The sequence below is a fragment of the Marmota monax genome, unplaced genomic scaffold (genome assembly GCF_021218885.2).
Source record: "Marmota monax isolate L192 unplaced genomic scaffold, Marmota_monax_Labrador192_F-V1.1 WCK01_AAM20220418_F8-fsc00354, whole genome shotgun sequence".
Classification (NCBI taxonomy): Eukaryota; Metazoa; Chordata; class Mammalia; order Rodentia; family Sciuridae; genus Marmota; species Marmota monax.
In genome coordinates, this window is record NW_026692876.1 from 947640 (window position 1) to 967735 (window position 20096).

Consider the following 20096-nt stretch of genomic DNA (forward strand, 5'->3'; position numbering starts at 1 on the left):
CACCAATATTCAGGGGGATAATTTGTATATAATTTTCTTTTATTGTGATGTCTTCCTTCTGGTTTGTTATAAGGCTGACACTGGCCTCAAGTAATTAGTCACGAAGGTGTTTCCTCCTCCTATTTTATAGAAGAGTTTTGGAAGGATTGGTATTATTTCTTTTTAAATTTTTAAATTCTAATTTGTTACATATGACAGCAAAATGCACTACAATTCATATTACACATATAAAGCACAACTTATCATGTCTCTGGTTGTATACAAAGTATACATTCGTGTCTTCATACATGTAATTACGGTAATGATGTCATCTCATTCCACCAACATTTCTAACCCCATGCCCCCTCCCTTGCCCTTCCACCCTTTTGACCTATCTAGAGTTCACTTAATCTTCCTATACACCCGCTCCCTACCCACTATGAATCAGCTTCCTTATATCAGAGAAAAATATTCGGCCTTCAGTTTATGGGAATTGACTTACTTCGCTTAGCATAATATTCTCCAATTCCATGCAGTTACCTGCAGATGTAATGATTTTATTCTCTGTTATTGCTGAGTAATATCCCATTGTGTGTATATACACATTTTCTTTATCCATTCATTTACTGAAGGGCATCTGGGTTGATTCCACAGTTTAGCTATTGTGAATTGTGCTGCTATAAACATCGATGTGGCTGTGTCCCTGTAGTATGCTGTTTTTAAGTATTTTGGGTATAGACCAAAGAGTGAGATAGCTGGGTCAAAAGGTGGATCCATTCCCAGTTTTCCCAGGAATCTCCATACTGGCTTTCCATATTGGTTGCACCAACATGCAGTCCCATCAGCAATGTATGAGTGTGCCTTTTTCCCCACATCCTTGCCACTACTTACTGTCATTTATATTAATAGCTGCCATTCTGACTGGAGTGAGATGAAATCTTAGAGTAGTTTTGACTTGCATTGCTCTAATTGCTAGAGATGTTGAACATTTTTCATATATTTGTTGATTGATTGTGTGTCCTCTTCTGAGAAGTGACTGTTCAGTTCTTTGGCCCATTTATGAGGTTATTTGTTTGTTTGTTTGTTTTTGGTGTTTGGCTTTTTGAGTTCTTTATATACTGATGTGCAAGTGGTAAAAATTTGCTCCCAAGCTGTAGGCTCTGTATTCACCTGATTGTTTCTTTTGCTGAGAAGAAGCTTTTTAGTTTGAGTTCATCTAATTTATTGATTATTGATTTTAATTTTTGTGCTATAGGAGTCTTATTAAGTAAGTTGGGGCCTAATCTCACATGATGGAGACTAGAGTCTACTTTTTCTTCTATTAGACACAGAGTCTCTGGTTTAATTCCTAGGTCCTTGATCCACTTTGAGTTGAGTTTTGTGCATGGTGAGAGATAGGGTTTAATTTCATTCTGTTGCACGTGGAGCTCCAGTTTTTCTAGCATCATTTGTTGAAGAGGCTCTCTTTCTCAAATGTATATTTTTGGCACCTTTGTCTAATATAAGATAACTGTAATTATGTGGGTTAGTCTCTGTGCCCTCTATTCTGTTCATTGGTCTACTATTCTGTTTTGGTGTTAATACCATGCTGTTTTTGTTACTATTGCTCTCTAGTATAGTTTGAAGTCTGGTATAGTGATGCCACCTTCTTCACACTTCTTGCTAAGCTTTGCTTTACCTATGCTGGGTTTCTAATTTCTCCAGATGAATTTCATGACTGATTTTTCTATTTCTATGAGGAATGTCATTGTGATTTTGATTGGAATTGCATTCAATCTGTACAGTGCTTTTGGTAGTATGGTCATTTTGATAGTATTAATTCTGCCTATCCAAGAGCAATGTAGATCTTTCCATCTTCTAAGGTCTTCTTGATTTCTTTCTTTAGGGTTCTGTAGTTGTCATTGTATAGATATTTCACCTCTTTCATTACGTCGATTCCCAAGTATCTTATTTTTTTTTAGGTTGTTGTAAATGGGGTAGTTTTCCTCATTTCTTTCTCAGAAGTTTTGTCACTAATATATAGCCTTTGAGTTATGAGTGTTGATTTTATATCCTCTTACTTTGCTGAATTCATTTATGAGTTCTAAAAGTTTTCTGATGGAGCTTTTTGGGTCTTCTAGATATAGAATCATATTGTCAGCAAATAATGCTAATTTAAGTTCTTCTTTTCCTGTACACATCCTTTAATTTCTTTTTTCTGTCTAATTGCTCTGGCCAGTGTTTCAAGAACTATGTTAAATAGAAGTGGTGAAAGAGGGTGTCCCTGTCTTGTTTCAGTTTTTACGGGGAATGCCTTTAATATTTCTCCATTTTGAATAATGTTGGCCTGAGGCTTAGTGTAGATAGCTTTTATGATGTTGAAATATGTTCCTGTTTTCCCTAGTTTTTATAGTGTTTTGAACATGAAGGGGTGCTGTATTTTGTCAAATGCTCTTTCTGCATCTACTGAGATGATCATATGACTCTTATCTTTAAGTCTATTGATGTGATGAATTACATTTATTGATTTCTGTATGTTGAACCAACCTTGCATCCCTGGGATGAATCCCACTTGATCATGGTTCACGATCTTTTTGATATGTTTTTTGTATTCAATTTGCCAGAATTTTATTGAGAATTTTTGTATCTATGTTCATTAGAGATATTGGTCTGAAGTTTTCTTTCTTTGATGTGTCTTTGCCTGGTTTTGGAATCAGGTTGATATTGGTCTCACAGAATGAGTTTGGAAGTGCTCCCTCTTTTTTCTATTTCCTGAAATAAATTGAAGAGTATTGGCATTAGTTATTTTTTAAAGGTCTTGTAGAACTCTGCTATATATCCATCTGGTCCTGGGCTTTTCTTGGTTGGTAGGCATCTGATGGTGTCTTCTATTTCATTGCTTGAAATTGATCTGTTTAAATTGTATATATCATCCTGTTTCAATTTGGGCGAATCATATGACTCTAGAAATTTTTCAATGACTTCAATATTGTCTATTTTATTGGAATACACGGTTTCAACATAATTTCTAATTATGTTCTGTATTTCTGTAGTGTCTACTGTGAAATTTCCTTTTTGGTCACATTAGTCATTTGAGTTTTCTCTCTCCTTCTCTTTCTTAGCATGGCTAAGGGTTTGTCAATTTTATCTATTTTTTCAAAGAACCAACATTTTCTTTTGTCACTTTTTTCAATTGTTTCTTTTCTTTCAATTTCATTTATTTCAGCTCTGATTTTAATTATTTCCTGCCATCTACTACTCTTGGTGTTGATTTGTTCTTCTTTTTCTAGGGCTTTGAGATGTAATGTGTAGTCACTTATTTGTTGACTTTTTCTTTTTTAATGAATGAACTCTGTACAATGAAGTTTCCTCGCCATACTGCCTTCATAGTGTCCCAGAGATTTTTTGCTATGTTGTATCTGTGTTCTCATTCACCTTTAAAATTTTTTAATCTCCTCCTTGATGTCTTTCGCAACCATTATTCATTGAGTAGCATATTATTTAATCTCTAATTGTTGGAATAGCTTTTATTTTTTATTTTATCATTGATTTCTAATTTTATTCCATTTTGATCTGATAGAATTCAGGGTAATATCTGTACATTTTTACATTTGCTAAGAGTTGCTTTGTGGCATAATATACAATCTATTTTAGAGAAGAATGTTTTGAACAACCAATAAAAAAATAAAAATATAAAAATAAATAAATAAATAAAAATCAAACAATCAATATTAGGGACAATAAAATAAACACATTTTTCTTATAAATAAGAAATGTGAAAATCTACATGCAATGAGTAGTTTGTCAAAATATATTTCAATTACCAAAAAAGATTCAAGAAAGAACTCTGAATAAACTGAATTGCTTACAAAAAAAGAGAAGAATTCATGTGCTTCTGAGGAGAAAGTGTATTAATTCATTGAAGGATGAAATATTCTATATATGTCAGTTAAGTCTAAGTTATTGATTGTATTATTAAGTTCTATAGTTTCTTCGTTTAGATTTTGTATGGAAGAACTATTCAGTGGTGAAAGAGGTGTGTTAATATATACCAGAATTATTGTATTGTCTATTTGACTCTTGAATCTGAGAAGGGTTTGTTTGATGAACACAGATGCTCCATTGTTTAGGGCATATAAATTTATTTTTGTTATGTCTTGTTGATGAATGGTTCCTTTAAGCAGTATGAAATAACCATTATCCTTTTTAATTAACTTTGGCTTGAAGTCTACTTTATTTGTTATGAGGTTGGAAACTCCTAGTTGCTTCTACAGTCCATATGAGTGTTATGATTTTTCTCAACCTTTCACCTTCAATCTGTGGATGTCATTTTCTATGAGATGAGTCTCTTGAAGGCAGCATATTGTTGGGTCTTTTTTTTAAATTTAAACTGCCAGTCTATGTCTTTTGATTGTCAATGGTCCCACTTGGGTACCAGGTAGTCCTGCATGGGTGAGTAGTTGAGAGACCTACTCTGACGCTGAGGCCTGGAGCCCTAGATGAACAAGGTGACCGTGATTCCTGAACGGGAGCAGGAATATAGTTCGCAGTGAAGCAGTATTCTCACTACTTCAGTCTGTGGTCACAGAGCAACATAGAAAGCTGCCTCCTTCTTGCCCGCCATTTTGGATTGGTATTATTTCTTAATTAAATATTTGACCAAAGCCATTAGTGAAGTCATTACAGCCTGGGTTATTCACTGTGTAGAGATGTTAATTTACCATGAATTTCCTTACTTGCTATAGCCTACTCATATTTTCCCTTTGTTTTGGAGTCATTTATCTTTATTTGTGTCTTTCTGGAAATCTATTTCACTTAAATTGTCTAATTTGTTGCAATGAAGTTTCACATTATATTATCTTATAACTGCTTTAACAGCTTTAGAAACTATAGTCATGCCATCTGTTTCCTTCCTATTTTATAATTTTATAATATATTTTTCTCTCTTTTATTAGTAGAAGTTTGTCAGAATTGTTGATCATTCCCATTCCTCATAGAAATAGAAAAAGCAGTCATGAAATCCATCTGGAAAAATAAGGGACCCAGAATAGCTAAAGCAGTCCTTATCAGGAAGAGTGAAGCAGGTGACATCAGTATACCAGACCTTAAACTATACTACAGAGCAACAGTAACAAAAAAAGCATGGTATTGGCACCAAAACAGACTGGTAGACCAATGGTACAGAGTAGAGGACACAGAGACCCCACATAATTACAGTTATCTTATATTAGACAATGGTGCCAAAAACATACATTGGAGAAAAGATAAACTCTTCAACAAATGGTGCTAGGAAAACTGGAAATCCATATGCAACAAAATGAAATTAAACCCCTATCTCTCTCCATGCAAAAAACTAAACTCAAAATGGATCAAGGACTTAGGAATAAAACCAGAGACCCTGCATCTAATAGAAAAAAAAAGCAGGCCCTAATCTCCATCATGTGGGATTAGGCCCCAACTTCCTTAATAAGATTCCTTTGGTGCAAGAATTAAAATCAACAATCAATAAATGGAATGGACTCAAACTAAAAAGTTTCTTGTCAGCAAAAGAAACAATCTGTGAGGTGAATAGAGAGTCTACATCTTGGGAGCAAATCTTTACCCCTCATACATCAGATAGAGAACTAATCTCTAGGGTACATAAAGAACTCAAAAAGCTAAGCACCAAGAAAATAAATAACCCAATCAATAAATGGGCCAAGGACCTGAACAGACACTTCTCAGAAGATGATATACAGTCAATCAACAAATATATGAAAAAAATGTTCATCATCACTAGCAACTAGAGAAATGCAAATCAAAACCACTCTAAGATTTCATCTCACTGCAGTCAGAATGGCAGCTATTATGAAGACAAACAAGTGTTGGCGAGGATGTGGGGCAAAGGTACACTCATACACTGCTGGTGGGACTGCAAATTGGTGCAGTCAATATGGAAAGCACTATGGATATTTCTTGGAAAATTTGGAATGGAACCACCATTTGACCCAGCTATCCCTCTCCTTGGTCTATACCCAAAGGACTTAAAAACAGCATACCTCAGAGATACATCCACATCAATATTTACAGCAGCACAATTCACAATAGCTAAACTGTATAACCAACCTAGATGGCCCTTCCTTGGGGTTCCTTTGACAGGAACCAGCCTAGATGCCCTTCCTTTGAACCAACCTAGATGCCCTTCAGTAGACGAATGGATAAAAAATATGTGGCATATATACACATTATTAGTCAGCAATAAAAGAGGTTAAAATGATGGCATTTGCAGGTCAATGGACAGCTTTGGAGAAGATAATGGAGGGAGCATTAGAAGAATGGACTAACTCCAAATAGGGCACAGGGGTTGGAGGGGATGGGAGGGTGCATGGGGTTAGTAATGATGGTGGAATGTGATGATCATTATTATCCAAAGTGCATGTATTAAAAACAGAAATTGGTGTGAATATAACTGTGTATACAACCAGAAATATGAAAAATTGTGCTCTATATGGTTAATAAGAATTGTAATGCATTCGCTGTCATATATAAATTTAAAAAAAGAATTGTTGATCATTCCAAAGAATCAAAATTTTAGTTCATTGATTTTACCTACTGTTTTAGTGTTTTTATCTCATTGATTTACACTCTAAACTTCTCATTCTTTCCTTCTTACTCTAGGTTAAGTTTGTTTTTCATTTGATAGTTCACTAAGTTGGAAACTTATCTATTTGAAATATTTTTTTCTTCTCGAATATACTCAAAGCCATAAATTTACCTCTATATACTCTTTTAGCTCATTCCATATTTTTTTTACATTGTTATTTTGTTTACATTCAGTTCAAAGGTCCCCTGATAATTTATTACTTTGGCCCATATATTTTTTAAAAGCATGATGGTACATCCACAAGACATTAATTTTAAAAATCCTATCACTAAATCACACAAAGAACAGTGAAGTAAAAGGAAGGGAACCAGGTGTGGAAAGGAGAGGATGGGGAAATACTGGGAAATTAAGTAGTACTAGTTATGATCCATGCTTTTATAATTATGTCATAGTATATTCTAATGTCACATAGATCTAAAAATAACCAATAAAAATGTCATGTTAAAAATAAATGAATATATGATCAAAATTCTGAAAAAAAAGATAATATTCACTTTAATATTTATATTACACTAAGTAGATTTTAAGAATAAATTAGTCTTACATTTAATCAATACAATATAATCAATACAATAATACTGGAGAACATCACTCTGCTGTGAGTCCTAATTAGTATTGAACACAGTGGCCTCTTATGCCATATAGGTATAAGGATGACCATTATAGGATGACCCATTTCAGTTCCCTTTGGAATTTGGTGAATATTTTATCTCATTTCAAAACTGAAGAGAAATTTTAGTCCTCCACTTTGATGTTGTCATTTTCATTTTATCTGTTCAGAAAATGTATGCCACTTCTGAGTTTAACTCTTGTAGTAAAAAAAAAAAATTACAAAGGATAATACCTTGTAGTTGGAAAGCTTCCTTTACTGTCAAAGGAACCCCAAGGAAGGGCCATTTCTTTTCCGGGGTAGATTCATCTTCCAGTTTCTCTGAAAGCCTTTGATCAACAGCATGAGCCTCCTTTTTGGCTGCCTCAAATCTAGTAAGAAATTAAACAGCACAAATGCAAACTACATAAATTAAACAAGTACCCAATTTTATTAAAAGAGCAGATATAAACATAATATAACTAACATACTTGCCAAAAGACTTACAAAGTGAGCATTTAATCCAGTGATTCTCCTTTTAAGAATCCATCATAAGAACAGTGATCTAACATACTTTCAAGAATCACTGTGCAAAGCTGATTTGTACAACATTATTTTTATTAAAAATTAAGAAACCTGTCATCAAACAAATTATGATAGATATCCATTATAGACAACTGCACAGTTGCTTGAAAGTTTCATTACTCTGGAAATTCTCATTATGCAATATGACTGAATTTAAATGAAAAGAGATCACAGCGTGATATTTTTAACAAAATCTCAAACACATGAAAAATGTACATATATATAAGCAAAATAAAACATTAAAAGTGAATAACAACTCCTTTGGTGCAAAGATTATGGGTGAGTTCTTGAGTTTTACAAATTTTCTAGAATATATACAATTCACAGCAGAAGGAAATATAATAAATCAATATGTCCAAAAGAACACAATTTGAATGTATGTACTAATATGAACACCAAAGTATGTAATTACAATGGAACTTCTCAATGTTTCAACTACTAACTCTTCAAAAGAGGAATTTAAAAATTGTCTAAATAGCATTTCATGTGAATGTAAAATATTTAAAGAAAATTAAAGGTATATAAATAAGAAAATAAGTCAAATATTCTCTGTTTGCTTATGCCAGAAGATTTTACCAGAAGACTTCTACAGCTGATAAGAAAATTCAGACAAGCAGCAGGATATAATATCAATATACGTAAATCAACAGTTTTTCTATACTCCACTAACAAATATGCTGAGAAAGAAATCAGGAAAATTATCCCATTCACAATTGCCTCAAATAATACTTAGTAATAAATCTAACCAAGGAGATGAAAAATCTATACAATTAAAACTACATAAAACTGAAGGAATTAATCAAAGATCTTAGGAGAAGAGCCCCCATGTTCTTGTGTAGGCAAAATTAATATAGTTTAAATGACTACTATGGTTTGGATGTGAGGTGTCCCTCAAAAGTTCAATGCAAGAAGGTTCAGAGGAGAAATAATTGGGTTTTGAGAGTTTTAGCCCAATCAGTGAATTAATCCCCTGATATGGATTAACTGAGTGGAATTGAAGTGAGAGGTTATAGCTGTTGGAGGTGAGAACTGGGACATGGCTTTGGGGTATATACTTGTATGTGACAAGTGGAGACTCTCTCTCTCTGTGCTTCCTAACCACCATATGAGTTTCTTCATTCTGACACACTCTTCTTCCATGTTGTTCTGCCTCTCCTTGAGCCCCAAGGAATGGAGCCTACCATCTATGAATTGAGATCTTTGAAACCATGAGCCTCCAAATAAACTTTTCCTTCCCTAAAATTGTTTTGGTCAGATTTTTTAGTCACTGCAGCGAAATAGCTGACTAAAACAATATGCAAAGCAATATACGGATTCAATGCAGTCTCCATCAAAACACCAAAGATATTCTTCACATAACTACAAAAAAGTCCTAAATTTCACTGGGAAGAATAAAATACACAGAATAGTCAATAATCCTGAGCAATAAGAGTGATGCTGGAGGCATCACAATACCTTGTCTGAAATTACCATACAAAACTATAGTAACAAAAATAGCATGGGATTGTCATTACAATAGACACGAAGATGAACAGAGTACAATAAAAGATCCAGAGACAAACCCACATAGATGCAGGCATCCAATACTAAATTAAGGTGTCAAAAATATGTTGGAGAAAAGACAGCCTTTTAAACAATTGTGCTAGGAATATTAGATATCCATATGAAGAAAAATGAAACTAGGTCCCTATAATTCCCCCTGCACAAAAGTCAAATCAAAGTGGATCAAAGACCTAGGAATTAGGCCAGACACTGCAACTGCTAGAATAAAACATAGAATCAAAACTCCATCATATTGGCAAAGGCACTGACTTCCTTATAAAGTCTCCCAAAACTCAAAAATAAAACCAAGAATCAATAATTGGAACATCAAATTAAAAAGCTTTGGTACAGCAAAGAAAATGATTAAGAGAATGAAGAGACAGAGCCTATAGAATGGGAGAAAATATTTACCAGCTGCTCCTCTGACATGGGATTAATATTCAGAATATATAAAGAACTCAAAAAGCTTATCATAAAAAATAACTCAATCAAAAATGGGCAAAAGAACTAAACAGATATTCCCAAAACAAGAAACACAAATGGCCAACAAATATATCAAATATACAAAAAGTTTAACATCTCTAACCATCAGGGAAATGCAAATCAAAAACACACTGACATTTCATCTCACTCCATTCAGAATGGCAATTATCAAGGTTACTACTAATAATAAATGCCAGCAAGAATGAGGGGGAAAAAGGTACACTCAAACATTCTTGGTGGGACTGCAAATTAGTACAACCCCACTCAGGAAAGTAATATGGAGATTCATCAAAAACCTAGAAATGGAACCACTATATTACCCAGGTATGACTCTCCTTAGTACTTATCCAAAAGAACTAAAATCAACATAAATAGTAATATGGCCACATCAATGTTTATAAAAGCACCATTCACAATAGCCAAATTATGGTATCAGTCCTGATGCCCATCATAAATGAATAGATTAATAAAATGTGATATACACACACATATATATGTATATATGCATATATAATAAAGTTTTACTTAGCCATGAAAATGAATGAAATTATGGCATTTGCTGTTAAATTAATAGAGCCGGAGTACATCATGTTAAGTGAAATAAGTCATTCAGAAAATTAAGGGTAGAATGTTTTATCTCATATGTGGATGCTACAGAAAAATAAGGAAAAAGGGAGCACATCAGATATCATAAAGATATTGGGAAGATCAGTGGAGAAGAAAAAGGAAATCAAGAGGGAGGAAGGAGGGACAGAAAAGAGGAGGAAATGTGTAATGAATAACAAAATCACACTGTGTGCATGTATAAATATATACATATATTTATATATACATATATACATATATACATGTATACATGTATATATATATATATATATGTGTGTGTGTGTGTGTGTGTGTGTGTGTGTGTGTGTGTGTATAAAGCACCAGTCAAGAATAAATAAATAAATGAGTAAAAGGAGGACCAATAGAGTAGAGGAAGGAGAACAGGAGGAGGGATTTAGAGAGAAAAAGTTGTGGGCACCTGGGACTGAAACAGAGTAAGTGAAATTCCATGCATGTATGATTTTGTCAAAATGAACTCAACTATTATGTATAACTATAATGGACTAATAAAAAACATTAAAAAAGACCCAGGTGGGTTTTTGACAATTTTTATCTTCACAATACCTGAAAGATTATCATGCAGAAAAGTGAACAGAATTAGTCCACATGGTAACTGAGTCCAATGGGTCAAAGCCATAGCAAAAGAGATTCCAGCTACATTCAAACTCTACAAGAGTGAAATAGAGGTCAATGAGTTCCCCATCACTGAAAGAGTTCAAGCCAGTTTTGAACTTGTGTGTGGTAGGAATAGGTAGAAGCAACATGAGAATTAGGCAGAAACTTCTAGGCATGCAATTTGGTAATTTTTATGATAATCTCTTAATCTTGCCATCTAAATACATTATTAGTGTTTGATCTCCAACTTTATTTACAATTCCCATCAATAAAATCCTTTTGGAATACATTTCCCAATAAGGTAGCAAAGACAAGAATGTGTAAAAATGGATAAATGTACCCATCCTTTGTTTAATAATACAGTATTTCTCTTGAAAAAACATTTTATACAAAGTGCTCTTGAAACTTCCCTAAGATGGAGGATTTATCACTGCAAAGTGTATATGCTGATGTTAAGTCATTGCTCCATCAAGGTCATGAAAATGCCTGATAAGTACAACTTCTAGGAGAAAAGATTTATTTTGGTTTCAAAGGGTTCAGTCTATGGTTGGCTAGCTCCAAGGTATAAACATCATAGTGGCAGGGCATGGCCATATTATGCTATATCCTCACATTAATATATCACAATGAATACCATTTTATATATAATTATTATATACAAATTTAAAAATTAGAAGAGAGACCATTAGAGTAAAGGAATGGGATCAGGGGGGCAGAGAATGGGAGGTACTAGGGAAGGAAACTGATCAAATGTTATGTGCACTTACAAATATGTCACCATGAATCCCACCTTTATAGATGATTATAATTCATGAAAAAAAAGAATTAAACACAAAGCAAAAGCAAAGTCATAATGTCAAGTGTTGTAAACATTGTTGGTTGCTTACCCCAAGATCCACTATTCTCCTGTACTAATAAAACCTCAATTTTTCAGGCACTTACCTTTCTTTCACTGTCATGTGCATTAGAGAAAATTCTCCAATCACTAGCTTTAAGAGTATGATTTTGGGGGTTGGGGTTGTAGCTCAGTAGTAGGGCACTGGCCTAGCATGTGTGAGGCACTGGGTTCAATCCTCAACACCACATAAAAATAAATAAAATAAAATAAAGGTATTGTATCCATCTACAACTAATTTTTTTTTTGAAAAGAGTATGATTTTGTATTTGTTTAATACAATCACAGTGATGCTATTCATCTTTCCAGAAATTGTCTACCTATTGACATCTGATCACAATTTTTGTTCTTGAGACATGAGAATAAGGTTGATAAGTGAGGATGTACAAGACAAAATTAAACACTTAGGCTATTGATGACATTTTTTATGTCACGAACCAATCCTTTATCTAAACTATCAAAACATTTCCTATTTTGTGTAATAATATTTTTTATCGTTTTCAGTCATTTTGAGCTGTTATTTTTGTTGTTGTTGTTTACAATGAAAAGCATCCAAAGTGTTAAAATTAATAGGGCATTTTTAAATTTAGTTGTAGAGATAGAAGCTAGATTTCAGTGAATGTAGGTATAAAACAAAAGTAAGGGTTCAGAAAAAGTAAATATTGACTAAAAATTTTAGCAGCTTGTTTATGTAGAAAAATGAGACTGCCAGTTAAGTACAGCAAGCTATTAATATGAAAATATTATATTCTACCCACTCAAATAATGTAGCCATTCAAAAGGCAATATAGGCAGATGGTCATATCCAGGATTTGGAGAAAGACTGATCTGGGATTGTTACACAGCTTTGCAACTGACAACTTCCTAAAGTTCAGTTTATCCAACTATAACACTCTTGTATCAATAGAACATAGATGCTCTGTCATTAAAATGAAATAAAGCTGAAAACATAGCATTTAACACATAGGAGATATTTAATAAATAGTAGCTATTACCATTATCATTTATAATATCATCAAGTTTTTCTGACAATTAAAATATCCCTGTCAGGAAAATAAAAGAATTAGTGTTATAGCAGATAAATCCACAGCTAAATTACCCAAAGTACAGAGCTCATAGAACTGGCAACATAAAATTTAGGATGTAGGCTACAAGTCCCTGTATCAGAAAAAAAAAAAAAAAACAATGAGAGGAACTGCAACAGCTACTTCTTTCAACATGTTCTGTTAGTATTGATGCTATCAGTACCATTTACTGACAGATTCCTTGTTGACAGAAATACAGGTTCTTGGAACACTCTAACATCAAGAGTTTTCTAACCAAGTGAGAACAGAGCATTCAGACTCCCCAGCTGTATCTTCCCAAGGCTGAGGAAGACCTAATAGCTTAATTATATGCACTTTACTAAGGTCTTGAATGCACCTTCATTAATGCTGCTCAAACCTGAGCCACATATAATCAAACAAAATCAAAGACTGCTAAGAGAAGTTTGATTTAAACAGAAATGGAACTAGATAACTTAATACGTGGGCACAGTTCCAAAAGGTAGTTCTTGACCCCTGATACCAAGGACACCCCATAGTTTTAGACAAGCTAAAACCAGACATCCCAATCATGAATCCTTAAATCTATATATCCTGAAATCCTACCTTCAACCAGTAATCTAAATAGAGCAGAAGATAAGGGATAAAAATACAAATAGGTTTCTCGACCCAGGCTTTGGTGAAAGCTATACAGTCCCCTCACCTGTGTAGTGCTGCCTTCTGGTTTACTCATATTCACTCCTCAGGATTCTGTTTTTACATTACTTCCTCCAGAAACCCTTCCCTGATAGCTGTACAGTACTGGACAGATATACCTTCTCTGTGCTTCCACACTGCTCTCTTCTTTTCCTATTATATGCCTAATTACACAGTGCTTTATGTTTCAACCACTGGACTGAGATGTAAAGGAACTCAGGGACTATATTTTGTTTTTTTTGCATCCTCCAACACCTAGTACAGTGTTTCAATAAATATTTTTGGGATAAAGGAAAAAAAAAGTATTAGGATTTTAATAAACTGTTTTGGAAAATTATAAGCCTGAGAGTCTATGTTAATTTTCAACTTAGAAAGAATGAAACAAAAATTCAGAGAGGTTCAGAAAAATGCCTAAGATCACATGATAATTAAACAGAGGAAGAATTCCATCCCAGCTATGTAGTACTCTATAAGTGTGTACTTCTATGTCTTGCCATCTTTGAACTATAGGACTAACAGCAGGCTTGCCTTGACTATTTCCCATTTCATTCAAAGTTTACACACACACACACACACACACACACACACATATGTATATATGAATTCATTAGCACAGATGTAAGGATGCAAGCCTAAAATTAGTAGCAAATCTGTAACTTTCCAGACAAGAAAGAGAAATAATTAACTATAAATCATAACTGAGGAAGTCTTTGAAAGCAAATGGGTTAGCAGAGCATAAGAGGAAGCTGCATTTTGGATTCAAAAGAAAACGCAGTCTGAGAACAGACACATTATTTAGTCTTCTATTGAATAAATACTACATATCAGATCATATGTTAAACACTGAAGATACCAAGATAAATAAGAGATGGTCCTTATCATTGAGGAGCTCACAGTCTGGTGGTAAGACAAACAAGAACCCAATGATAATACAGTGTTGAAATGGTCTCTCAACTCCAAACCAGGTGTTCTATATCTCACTGTAAGATGGAACTCTGAAAGTTAAATTTTCCTTTGCATTTCAGTGCCCTGTTAGATCCTTCAAATACAGAGTGTTACAGAGTGAATGAAAGAAAGAGGTGAAGGGATTTACTCCTTCCAGCTTGCTTGCTGTACCTCACAACACTGTATTTTCTTCTAGGCAACAATAGTTAGTTCTAGCTTCCTAGGTCTTTCAACACTATAGAACCAATCTTAACACACCCCTTCAGAAATATCAATTGCTCCTGAAAATATTAACTACAGTTGGGCAAAGACTTTTCTCTAAGTTTCTGATGCATCAGCAACTGCCAGGCAGTACCCTTTTCACAGATATCCCAGTTCTAAAGTAACTTCCTTTGAGCTTCTAGGTTCTGATTATCCCAATCTCCGTATGTTCCATCAGACCAAGGGACGTAGCTGTTTCCTTAAGTTATTGTCTCTGCATTACACCACTGTTACATTTGTGGATTTTCCAATCTTTAACCACCTATTTCAACAATTCCCTTCATTAATTTCTTTGTTAACATAGGACAATTTCTGGATTCTGAAAGATACAAGAATCACAAAGAGCACAATGGGTTCTGGGAGCTCAGAGGTATACATCATGTACCAGCTGAGATTATTAGATAAAATGAAACAGAAACTTAAGCTGAGTCCTAAAACCTGAACATCAGGGGGATAAAAGGTTTTATAAGAAGGAGAAACAGCATACGTAAAGTTATGGGGATGAGAGAGAGCAAAATGAGTCAGAGGAAGTGAAAGAGTGGCAAGAAGATTAGGACATGAAGGAACAGAGAAGGATAGAATGATATGAAGTAATGAATGAGATACAGCAAAATTTGAGTAATTGGAGTTAGAAGATAAATTTGAGAAAGAAAGGAAGGAAGGAAGGAAGGAAGGAAGGAAGGAAGGAAGGAAGGAAGGAAGGAAGGAGATGGAGTCTAGGGTTACACCCAGATGTCTTGTTTGTGTGACTCATGGAAGAACGGGTTTAGCAAGATAGTAATACAGTGATAGATAGTGTTTCATTAGTCAACTAAAAGTAGAGGAACTGGACATGTAGCTCAGTGTTAGAGTACCTGTCTAGCATGTGAGGTTTGGAGTTCAATCCCCATTAGAAAAAAGAAAGCTATAAGCTAGCAGAATTACAGTCCATATTTCTGTCTACTATTTCTTGGATCTGTATTTTAGTCACTAAACTTCCCTGAAAGTCAGTTTTAGTGCCAAGTAAACAGGTATAACAATACAGTAGAAAATAATATCTAATATATTAAATTGACACTGAAAAGTTTGTATGTGAGGTGATGGGTGAATTTCTTCTATTAAAACCACTACCAGATATTAATTCAATAAGCATGTAATTATGTCTAACTAGTTTCAGATCTTGTTCTGGATGATGGATATGCAAAAAAACTAATGAAATTTAGTCCTTGCCATCAAGGATCTAGTCTATATGCTAGGGAATGAGGCATAGTGGCAAACACCAACATAAAAGCTGAATAAAGGTCTGAAAGTGCTGAATCAGAAGAAGATTTTAGTGAAAAATCAAAGGAAGGTCACAGAGGAAGACAAGTCCAAGAAACTTGTTAAGGTAGCATGGCCACAGAAGTAGAACAAGAACCATCATGAATGACTCCATTATTGAGTGAAAATGCTCACCTGTACTTTACAATTCCATTAATCATTGGGTTCACATCCTTGATTCTGTTGATATGAGCTTGAACAACATCTATACACTTCACCTGAAAATACAAAAATTTAGTTAGCTAGCATTTGCTTATTTAAAAATTCATCCATTCAACAAGTACTTATTGAAAGTTCACTAATGCCCTGAAACTTAACACTACACATCTCTGTAAAACTCATGAGTTGGAGAGCAGAGACATTATACCATACCAAGGTAGAGTTTCCAGATAAAACACAGAATGCTAAGTTATATTTGAAGTTTAGAGGAATAGTAAATAATGTTTAGCATAAGTAAACCTCAATTATTGCATGGGAATAATTATACTAAAATATATGTTTTTATCTTAAATTTAGTTGAGTGTATTGTATTTTTATTTGCTAAATTCGGCAACACTGCATGTAGGGTTTTAGGTGAGGCACATGAGTAGGGAAAAGGAAAGTAACACATTCTATGAAGGTGCTATAAGTTTATTATTTAATTATAATATGCAATTGTGGTTCTAATGATACTTCTTAGACATGAAGCAATATGTATTAGGAAATTACAAAGAAATGTATAATCCCACAATACAAAGTAAATGAAAATAAATTTGTTTAAGACTGAAAAAGTAAGGAAAGGGAAAGTATAATAAACATAGTATGAAGTGGAATAAAACAATTGTATCATACTAAGTGTGAATGAATGAATTTACCCGTTAGAGCGAAAAACCATTAAATAATTAATTTTAGTTTAAAAAACAAAAGCTCAGTAATACATTATTTATAAGAGGTTCACCTGGAGCAAAGAGACAATGAAATCTTTAAAACAACAGAAAGCTAGTCAAATACATACTAGGTAAATACAAGAAGAAAAAAAAAAACACCAGGGATGGGCACCAGTAATATCATATTAAGCACATTTCAAAATTAAACATGAAATTAAAAGTTCATGATGGTGCTACAACAGTCATATTCTTTTCTGTATTAAAAAATCTGGCAAATATATAGAGTATAAACTTAAAAGGGAATACAAAAGGAACTTGGCAGAAATATAAGAATAGTAAGAGATAATACAGCTTTCTCAGAAATTGACAGTCATTATAAACAAAGATATAGGTGGGAACTTAATAGTACAACCAACATGCTCAAAAACATACAGAGAAAAAATTTTATTCTATCAAAAATGAAGATCTCTGTATCCCCAAATCATTAACATAAAATGATCATGCACTTATTCATAAACAAAACTTAAAATCACCAAATGTTTCAGAAACAGTTTAAGTCAATTAGGTAAATTATCATAATCTAGTAATACTAGAACTAAATAGAGAAAGATGATTTTTTTAAACCATAACTATTTCAAAAACACTCCTCTATATAATGTATGGCCCTAAGAGATAAACAAAATTAAAGTTGCAAATTATCCAGAGACTGACAATAGTGACATCTCTCATCAAACTCTATGAGATATAGCTAAAGCCATTTAATATGCATTTTTAATGTTTTGAAGTTTATGTAACAGTATGGTTCATTTCGACATATTCTTAAAAGTATATTACATTTCAATCCCCATTAATATTCCCCTTCCTATCCTTTCTCCTTCCTGTCCCTGGTCATCTTCCTCTACTCTGTTGGTCTTCCATCTATTTATTTATTTATTTTTAACTGGTTCATTTTATATATTTTATGTGTATATAATATATATTATATATATAAAATTGGAATGCATTGTGATATATTCATACATGCATAATTACAAATAATATGATTTTATTTATAAAAGTATAAAATTAATACAATATATAAAATATTCAACTTAAAATAATGTAAAAACAAAGTAAATAAAAAATTATAGAGAAACAAAACAAAGTTTAAAGACAAAGAACTAATAGCAATAGTAAAAACAACAGGGTGAAAACATAAGTAAAAACAACTTACAAATACCCATAAAACAGATAAACCATAAGAAGCATTATGGAGAATGAGGAGAGTACACACACAATAATGGCTTAATACTGAGAATTAAAAAGAAGATACAATTATAGATTCAAGGAAGATTGAAAAAATTATAAGAAAATATTATACGCACCTTTTTTCTAGACTAATTCTTACCTATCCTTTAGAAACACCTACTGGGTTCTCAGTAAATATTTGTTTAAAAGCATGCATAAATGGTAATTTAATCCACCACAAATTGAACCTCTACTCTGGTAGCTCTGGAGTTAAGGGGCTGAGTTTTCACACTGAGGTCTAGAACCTGGCCACCTCACCAATGAATGCCACCCAATAGGTTTTCAAAATCTGACACACTTTCCTTTGAACATGTATGAATCGACCACAATGAATCGCCACATCATGTACAACCACAAGACTTGGATCCTAATTAGAATAAGATATACTCCATGTATGTATAAATAAGTCAAAATATACCCTATTGTCATGTATATCTAAAAAGAACAAATAAAATTTAAAAGATGAATACAAACCATAATAAATGCTGGAGAAGATGTGGGAAAAAAAGTTTCAACAACTGCCCTAATTGAGTCCATAGCAAGTAGAAAAAAAATCAATAAACCAAGCATATATTAAAGGATATAACACAACAATAATTGTCATTTAAATACTTTAAATGCCAAGAACTTTACATTCATTATGTAATTAAATCCTCCTAGTAACACATGTCATGTTATCCCCATTTTATAGCTAAAGCCACTGAAGCTCAATGAAGTTAAGTGCTTCAAGTACTCTATTGAATAGAGTGGTGAGAGTACACATCCTTATCTTATTCCTGATTTTTGAAGAAATGCTTTTTTCCCCTTGGTTATGATGTTGTCCTTGGGTTTCTCATATTCTTTATCATGTTAAGATAAGTTCCTTCTTTTCCTAGTTACTTCAGTGTTTTAACATGAATAGGTTAAGTGAACAGAAATCTTCACAGAGACATGTGATCTTCACAGAGATCACAAGGCTGAGCCAGGATATATATGCTTGCTTGATTCAATAAAGCATGCTGCCATAGAGAAATGAAGATGGTGTGCGTGATTAGAAAATTCATTCCCTAAAATACAAATGAAAAGTAAAAACATCTTTCTCTCCTCTCCTCTTTCTCTCTCTTTTCCTTCCTCCTTTCCTTCCTTTCTCTGTAGCTTTTTTCTCCTCCCTCCACAAGATTAATTATAGTATACTAATTGTTCTAGCCCTTATTTTTTTTACCAGTTGATATATTTCAAGAACTATTTATATATCAGCTCCTTTAGATCTACTTCATGCTTATTGATAGGTACAACATATCCCCTTGTATGGTCAGACTAAAGGAGAGATCACTGATATTTTTATTAGTTACATAAAAAGTGAAAACTAATTTTCAAATTTTCCTCATTGGTTACTAATTATATTTAATATAAGTTGGTAGCATGAGCACAATGGTCCAACAATCTAAAAATAAAATTTCATAGGACACATTATTCATTATATAATTTACTCTAAGTAATTGAACACCAGCATCCTAACCTTTGTACCTATTGCCAAATTCTTCCCATTCCTCTCTGCCCTCACACTATGCACAACAAATGTGTACAATTGTTATGTATTGCTTATAAATAAAATTTTAAGCTATACAATGAAAAAGTTCCCTTATACTTCTGAATCCTGACACTCTCCTTTAACAACTAATGTTATCAGTCTTTGTGCATCTTTTCAGAGACATAGGTATATCTATGAAAGATAGATACTAAATAGAGATAGACCAAAGATTTTTTCATAAAAGTAACAATATATTAGAAATTATTTTTTTCA

The 20096-nt window shown here is 33.2% G+C and overlaps 1 protein-coding gene across 1 annotated transcript in view; it reads right to left on the reverse strand.

Annotated features, from left to right (window-relative positions):
* Faah2 (fatty acid amide hydrolase 2) overlaps nucleotides 1-16541 on the reverse strand; it is a 114884-nt gene extending 98343 nt beyond the window's left edge. The window contains 2 exon segments of the mRNA XM_046449680.2: nucleotides 7446-7582; nucleotides 16296-16541. Coding sequence (XP_046305636.2) covers nucleotides 7446-7582; nucleotides 16296-16321 — 163 coding nt within the window. The 5' untranslated portion in view covers nucleotides 16322-16541.
* Nucleotides 16542-20096: the final 3555 nt, after the last annotated feature.